Source organism: Cottoperca gobio, unplaced genomic scaffold (genome assembly GCF_900634415.1).
Source record: "Cottoperca gobio unplaced genomic scaffold, fCotGob3.1 fCotGob3_432arrow_ctg1, whole genome shotgun sequence".
Classification (NCBI taxonomy): Eukaryota; Metazoa; Chordata; class Actinopteri; order Perciformes; family Bovichtidae; genus Cottoperca; species Cottoperca gobio.
The window spans coordinates 25,001-33,899 of NW_021167008.1; the positions used below are offsets into that span (position 1 = coordinate 25,001).

At 40.5% G+C, this 8,899-nt stretch overlaps 1 protein-coding gene across 1 annotated transcript in view; it reads right to left on the minus strand.

The window, feature by feature from the left end:
- Positions 1–330, minus strand: part of gmnc (geminin coiled-coil domain containing) — a 4,664-nt gene extending 4,334 nt beyond the window's left edge. The window contains exon 1 of the mRNA XM_029428060.1: positions 255–330. Coding sequence (XP_029283920.1) covers positions 255–330 — 76 coding nt within the window. The remainder of the gene's footprint in view (positions 1–254) is intronic.
- Between the last annotated feature and the right edge of the window lie 8,569 nt (positions 331–8,899).

Genomic DNA, 8,899 nt, shown 5'->3' on the forward strand with positions numbered 1-8,899 from the left:
TAAACAGTGTTAACAAGTCACAGACTGAAACTCTTTTTATATTATTTATTCTCTCAAATCTTCATCCTAAAAGTGACTAAAGCTGTCAGATAAAAGTAGTGGAGTAGAAGTATAAAGTAGCAGAAAGTGGAAATACTAAAGTAAAGTACCTTTAAAGTGCAGTACTCGAGTAAATGTACTTAGTTACTTCCCCCTCTGGGTACTTCTGTATGCATTACTTCATCTCGTAGATCACGTTGACTCTGCAGACTCACCCCAAACTGACGACTTCTCTCCGAGGTCGCTGAGGTCACGGGGGTCACAGGCCCACACGGAGGCCAAGGTTTCCATGGAAACGTCAACAGTTTCAGGGCCGCGGGCCAAGTTCTGGAGGAGGAGGTGAGGAAGAGGAGGAGGAGGAGGAGGATTCCCTGCAGAGAGACGAGTTTGTGTGTGAATGAAGGGTGTGTGTGTGTGTGTGTGTGTGTGCTCAGCAGTGCCAGCTGACTGTGTGTTGATATGGCGATGATCAACACTTCTCTTTCTCTCAGAACCAAGTGAAATAAAACAGTTACTGCACCACATGGCCAAAAGTATGTGGACACCCTGATATGTGACTGTTGTGACTCCATCATGTGCTGCATTTAAAGTTCTTCTACTAAACCAGGAAGACGTTTTCTTTACTACGGTCTGAAATATTATATTCTGGATCATTTAAATGTGCCGAAGAAGCCCAATCCAGGAAGGACCCAACATGGTGTCCTGATACTTTTGCCAACATTGTGTATTAGTCCCTGAAATTTCAAGTAATATCCCAATATTAATGTTTAAAATCAGAAAAACTATTTTCATGACTATACATTTTATATTTTACAAATTAAATGAGAGATGAAATAGTAAATATATCAGGACGGATTCGTTAGCAAAATAAACCTACATTTAAAAGAATCACTTTTAATGAATAAATGTTTCATCCCCTATAAGAGTTTACATAAATACTAAAGTACAGGAGTCAGAATGTAATAACTTATGTTAATATCTGCAGCAGGTCCAGCAGCATGTTGTCCACCTGTAGCGGCCGCTCAGCTGTCTGCTGCCCCCCCAAACAGCCCCCCGGAACCTCCTGCTGCACATATTAATCATTTATGATCTTAATGAAGTTAAAACTCACGTGAAGTCACGCGCTGAAGTATTCCTGAGATCTCCCGGTTTTATTCTGCACGTGTTGCGTCAGGCTGTGGTAAATGTGCTGCACGTTCACAAACACCGCGTGGGGGAAAAGATTTTAAATATTTATTTTCTGCACGTGAATCCTGCACGAAGCTTTGTTCAGAAAATAAACCCTGACAGGAGAAGTCCGGAGGATGTAGCGCTGCGGACTCCTCACCGCAGACTGCGGCGAGAGGAACCTCCAGACAGACAGGTGTGTGTGTGAGCGTGTGTGTGTGTGTGTGCATCGTCTGTCCAATCAGCTGCCACTTGCTGCAGCCTCAGCTTGAGATATATATTATATATATTTTTATTAATAAATATAAATAAATAAAATAAATATATATATATTAATAAATATAAATAAATAAAATAAATATATATTAATAAATATAAATAAAATAAATAAATATATATATATTAATAAATATATATACATTTTAATTATAGAAAAAACATATATTTTAATTTTTTTACTCATGTATTTATCATGAAGTCACAAATGAGTACAAAGAACATACATTAATAAAATAAAAAGTACAAACATACGTTTTCTTGGCCTAGGTATAAAAATAAATAAGAATACAAGTATAAATTATTTAAAACAGTCACTTAAAATCAATAAAGCTGAAGACAATATGTCCTTTAAATAATAATAATAATAATAATAATAATAATAATAATAATAATAATAATATATAATAACATATAGTTTATTCTCCCACCTGATAGAATGAGAAACATAACTTTAAATACTTAATATATATATTTTATATGAAATACCTCCTGAGTCGACTGATTTCTACATGTACACACACACACACACACACACACACACACACACACACACACACACACACACACACACACACACACACACACACACACACACACACACACACACACACACACATACTTCTGAGTTAAACTGTAATCTGACAGCAGGTCAGTTAAACTTGTGCAACAATTAGGAATCTAATTCATAAACTTACATACCAACAAGGTGACACATTAACAGAGGGGGGAGGAGAGAGGAGAGAGAGGAGGGGGAGGAGGGAGGAGAGGGAGGAGAGGGAGGAGAGGAAAAGAGGAGGGAGGAGAGGACGAGAGAGAGGAGAGAGAGATTGCTCGCAGGATTCGGAGATGAGAATGAGTTGAGATAATCGACAGGTAGCTGATCTATGATAGATTGTATATGACTCTTCTCGTCACTCTCCTTCTCTCTCGGCGTCGTCTCTCCTCTCTCTCTCTCGCTTCGCTCCTCTCTCTCTTCTCTCTGTCTCTTCTCTCTCTCTCTTTCGTCTTCTCTTCTCTCTTCTCTCTCTCTCTCTTCTTCTTCTCTTCCTCTCTCGTCTCTTCCTTCTCTCTCTCTTCTCTCTTCTCTCCTTCCCTCTTTCCTCCGCTTCTCTTCGCTCGTCTCTCTTCGGGTCCCTCGTTCTCTTCTCTGTATCTCTCTTCTCCTCTCTCTTCTTCTCCTTCTCTCTCCTCTCTCTCTCTCTTCTCTCTTCTCCTTCTCTCTTCTCTCTTCGCCTCTCTCGCCTCGTTCTCTTCTCTCTCTCTCTCTCTTCTCTCTTCTCTCTCTCTCTTCTCTCTTCTCTTCTTCCTTCTCTCTTCTCTTCTCTTCTCTCTCTCCTCTCTTCGCTCTCTCTTCTCTTTCTCTTCTCCTCTCCTCTCTTCTCTCATTTTCTCTTCTCTCTTCTCTTCTCTCTGTCCTCTTTCTCTCTTCTCTTTCTTTCTCTCTTCTCTTCCTCTTCTCTCTTCTCTTCTATCTTCTCTGCTCTCTTTCTCTTCTCTTCTCTCCCTTCCTCCTTCTCGCCTTCTCTTCCTCTCTTCTCCCTTCTCTTCGCTCTCTCTCTCTCGCTCTCCTCTCTTCTCTTCTCTTTCGCTCTTCCTCTTCTCGCTCCTTCTTTCTCTCCTCTTCGCTCTTTCTTCTCTTCTCCTCCTTCTCTCTGCCTCTTCGCTCTTCTCTCTTCTCTCTGCTTTCGCTCTTCTCTCTTCTCTCTTCCTCTCTCTCTTCTCTCTCCTCTTTCCAGAGGATGCGAGGAGAGAGGAGTGTTTCGTTCATGTTTAATTCAGTAATTTAAATAAATCAAAAGTCCAACTTTAAAGATATCTGGATGAAAATAAACGTCCCATAATCTGTGCTTCACATCAGAGGTCAAAGGTCACTGTGCCCCCCCCCACAGATCTTTAAGATCCGTTTCCTTCGTATGAAGTTCGGATCCGATTGTTTCTTTACGTCTTCCTAAAATCAATGTGGATAAACCAAAACAACACGACCTGAGGCCTGAAGGTCCCTCACTGCTCCGCCCTGCAGCAGACGTGTCCCCCCCGTCCCCCCACCCCCCCTCACACACCCTCACACACCCTTAAATTTGACTTTCCCCATTAGCTTTTGTGGCTGGTTAAGTGTTCGTGCAGGGGGGTTAATCACCTCACCAGCCTGCTGCACATCAAATAGCAGCAGAGTGAACGCAGCGGCAGCAGCCATGTGTGTGTGTGTGTGTGAGTGTGTGTGTGAGTGTGTGTGTGTGTGTGTGTGTGAGTGTGTGTGTGAGTGTGTGTGTGTGTGTGTGTGTGTGAGTGTGTGTGTGAGTGTGTGTGTGAGTGTGTGTGTATAGTATTGTGATGCAACACAGCCAGCTCTGTGTGTTGGACACAATTCAAATTCAAATAACTTTATTGGCATGACCATCATGACAAACAGTATTTCCAAATATTGATAATTACAACAAACGTCTTTATAAACATTAGTTTGTGATGCAGGAAATATAAACATAATATAAACATAATATAAACATAAAATAAACATAATATAAACATAAAATAAACATAATATAAACATAATATAAACATAATATACATATCATCGGATGAAAAGTGATGCACGACATCATCTCATCGTGACAGACTTTATACCGACAGGACGAGTCGACTGTTATGTGGTGATGACGTATGTTAATAACAACATGCACGGCTGCATGCGAACAGGAATATTAGTGGAATATGTATTTATATGTATTATATATTTGTATATGTATTTATATGTATTATATATTTGTATATGTATTTATATGTATTATATATTTGTATATGTATTTATATGTATTATATATTTGTATATGTATTTATATGTATTATATATTTGTATATGTATTTATATGTATTATATATTTGTATATGTATTTCCATTAGGTCTGTAAACGCAGTGATTGACTTTGACCATGAGAACCATCAACTGTGTGGTTCTTCCATCATTCATGTTCCTGCCGTGGAGCCTGTCAATCACCCTGAGAGAGAAAGGTTTCCTGTCGTCAAGTGTAAGTAAGGTGTGTGTGTGTGTGTGTGTGTGTGTGTGTGTGTGTGTGTGTGTGTGTGTGTGTGTGTGTGTGTGTGTGTCGTCGTCTGCCTCTTTGATGTGTCTCTGTTGTTGCCAGACGACCTGCTGAGCTCTCATGTGTATCCTGTGGATCAGAACGCCCTCCGCCAATTAAACCTCCGGGTTGCCGTAGTTAACCAAACGAGAGCAGCAGCAGCTCGGAGGATTACTGCCGTCTGCAGACAGCTAATTAATCTCTGCTGAGGTGCCGTTGAGCCAGGCACTGAAGCACACACTGTTATATATATATATATATATATATATATATATATATATATATATATATATATATATTTATATGTATTTGTTTTTACAGAAGCCCTTAAAGGCCACAATTCAAATTATTTCCTCCGTTTTCACGTTATATATATAAATATATATATATAAATATATATAAATATATATATATAATATATATAAAGATATATATATAATTAAATATATATATAATTATATATATAATTATATATATAATTATATATATATATATATATATATAATTATATATATAATTATATATATATATATATAATTATATATATAATTATATATATATATATATATAATTATATATAATTACATATAAATATATATATAATTATATATATTTATATATATATATTAATTATATATAATTATATATATATATATATATAATTATATATATAATTATATATATATATATATATACAATTGTATATATATAAATACGACGGAGAGTTGATGGTGACAGCCTCCAGCAATAATCACCCCTCAGCAGGTCTACAGGTGGGCTACCTGGTGGTCTCACTCAGGTTCAGGGGGACAGATGTTAAAGCCCCCCCCCCCCCCCCCTGTGTACGCCCCCCCTGCTGGGATCCTAATAACAGGGGGACGGACGGCAGGATTTATTGGACAACAGCCTGACTGCCAGCAGTCTGCTCTCCACTGGACGTCCACACACACACACACACACACACACACACACACACACACACACGCACACACACACCAACCAAATAAAAACAATATTTGGCGTGGCGTGACGTGGCGTGACGTGGCGTGGCGTGGCGTGACGTGACGAAACGTGGCGTGGCGTGGCGTGGCGTGGCGTGGCGTGACGTGACGTGACGTGACGTGACGTGACTTCCTGTCTGTGGCTCTCAGCTCTGAGCCCATTGGTTCCTCCTGAGGATGGATAAAGTTTCAGTCATTTTCTAAAACTGCTGGTTTGGGTAGTTTATATCAAATAAACAGGAGGGACTATTTTCTGTGGCGGATGAATCTACATTTGGTGCCGTAGAGAGCATTTGTGGCAGCAGGACGGTGTGTGTGTTTAGGGTATCGAAGGAACAACGATGGAGCTGAAACAGGAAGAAGATTCATCAGATATTTATCATTAAATACAGAACAGGGGACAGAACTGAATACATGATACATAGGTGTGTGTGTGTGTGTGTGTGTGTGTGTGTGTGTGTGTGTGTGTGTGTGTGTGTGTGTGTGTGTGTGTGTGTGTGTTAACCTACCTGGTTAATCCTGAGTGTGTTTGTCCCCCACTGAGATGAACTAAAGACAACAGGCTGGAACGCCTGACTTCTGCACATGAGGTCACTGCACACACACACATACACACACACACACATACACACACACACACACACATTAACTACCCCCCTCAAAACACAAACATGGACACACAGGACATGTAATGGCGCCCCAACACACACACCAAACCATGCATGCATGATTTCGCACACATCAGTCTACCTGCTCTAACGCTGTGTGTGTGTGTGTGTGTATGTGTGTGTGTGTGTGTGGTTGGCCGTTGGACTCGTGCTGCTAAGCTTCCCTTACGTCCACAATGGCGGCCTGCTGAGAGCTCAGGGCCAATTAAAGCCCTGAAAACACCTCCAGGCCTCTGACCTCGTCGCTCGCAGGGCTCCCCTCGCCGGCTGAGGGCCACGAACCAGCTGGTTCACCTGCTGCGAACATAAAGGTGTAAAAATATATTATTCATCAGTTTATCTGTGATAACATGGTTTCCTGTGGTCCCAGGAAAAGTTTTTATCGAATGGCCGAAAAGCAAAAGCGTATCAGTGCAAACAGATTTAAATAGAGTCTCAAAGAAAAACATAAAACAAATCCCTGATTTTGATGAACTATTGCTGAACAAAGCGTTTCTGGATTTGCGTACAGATGCTTGTTTGTATCACAAGTTTTCAGAAAGTTTTTCCGATGTGGATGATGATCCGTAAATACTTTCTTTAACAAAGGTTTCGTAAAAATAGTTGTTTGGATTTCTATGAGCCCTCAAATGGATACGAGACACTTTGATGATGCTGCGAAAGTCCATCAAAAACAAGAAGGACACTCAGAGAGGCTTTCCCCGATCTCGTGAAATACAATGTGTGTATCCGCCCCGTGCTTGAGATCCACTCCTAAATGTTATGAGTTCTTCTTTAGCCCATGCTACACCTTTACACCAAGTTCCATGTAATCCTGCTGACAAACAAACCGAAGCGAAAACATAACTTCGCTAACGCGCCACTGAAGAAGGTAATCGTTGCCAGTGGAGCACACGTGATCCTGGTGTCTCAGGTCCTTGAGGTCCCTCAAAGTCTCCTGAAGCCACGATGCTGAACGTGATCTTTCTCCTGCAGAGGAAGGTCGAGTCTGGAGCTTTGTTTTGCGTGAACAAGACCCGGAGATACTTGAACTCCTTCGCTTGTGGCGAAGTCACTTCTAACTTGAAGGAAACAATCAACCATTTTCTTGACCTCAGAAAATGGAGGTAACGACTTCATCTCTGTCATGGAGTTACATGTTCGCACACAATGAATGCAACGTCCGTTATTATGCTGACGATACCCTCTTGTATGCTATCAAATCTCCAGGTTCCTCTGCATTGTGCAAAAGCTTTCAGAGCTTTGATGTCCCTACTCCAAGGCCTCAATGGAAATCTGCTTGATTCAATCCAGGATAGAAATAATATGAACCTGTAAACACTTCTCTCAATGACGTGTCTGGTGTTCAAACACTCAAACATCCCATGGTGCACCAACAAAGGGAAACATCTGTTGAATCTCTAAAATGCAAAGTTAAGACTATATTCCGTTTTCTTCTGAGTTTTGTATTTGTATTTGTAAGAGCATTTAACGTTACCTCTTCACCTTTATTTCTGCTAAAACAATCTGTATTGTTACAGCTGGTGAACCAGCACCAGGAATGAGATTATGTTAGAAATGAGTGACAGCTAATGATACGTTACTAACAGCTCTAACAGTGCAGAGGAGTCGGGTGTCGGCGGGCCGCATGCCTCCCAACAATACACCGACACTCACCTGGTCACATCACCGGCTACCAGCCCTCTCATTGGCCGCCTGTGCGGTCACATGACACTCAAGAGAGGTGAGCGTGTGTGGACGAGAGTGTGCCACCACTGAAGCGTGTAATTGTTTTTGTTGTGATTAGTACAACTCGTTCTTTCTGGTTAGTGTAGTGTGTGTGTGTGTGTGTGTGTGTGTGTGTGTGTGTGTGTGTGTGTGTCATCCATCTGATTCACCATGCATTCATCAATCTTATCACTTTGTTGTATTCTAGCTCATGATCCATGGTAGTTTGATAATCATAATAATTCTTTCAGTTATTAACTTTGTGAGTCCGATCTTATTATAATAAGTATATTTATATAATAGAATCTTATTGTAATCCTTAAATAATAATGAAGTAGTGGAACTGTAGTATTACCAACATTCTGATTACATGAACTTAAAGCATGTTTTGGTGGGAGGGACAGTTCACCCCAAAATCAAAAATCCAAATGTTCGTCCTGCCTGTCGAGTTATTTGTGAGGTAATAGTTTTGGTTTAAGTTGCCGAGTGTTGGAGATGTCGGCCGTCTCTCCAGTGCGTGGAACTACATGACACTTAAAGCGCCAAATAAAACCTTTTGAATAACTCAACGTCTCTCTCTATAAATCACTCCAGATGCACAGACGGTTTGTCACTCTGCATCTGTGCAGTCAGGAAGTCCCCGTCTAGAGAAGTGTGTGATTCAGATCCAGAACCTTCGGGGTTCTTCTTTGGTTCGTTCTTCAACCGTCCACCAAGTTTCATGAAAACCAGGCCGGTAGTTCTTCTGTAATCCTGCCGACAGACAAACTAACAAACCGGCTTCAGAGTTCGTCTTTAAAAGATTTAGAAATCTCTTTTGGAAGTTTAAAACCAAACAAGCAATTAAATGAAACTGAAAAGTAAATCTGACTTTAACAGACTTATGTTGTAGAATAAAACTTATTCTGAGACTTCTGTGAGGAACATTTGATATTCAGCAGCTGTGACTGACTGCAGGTTC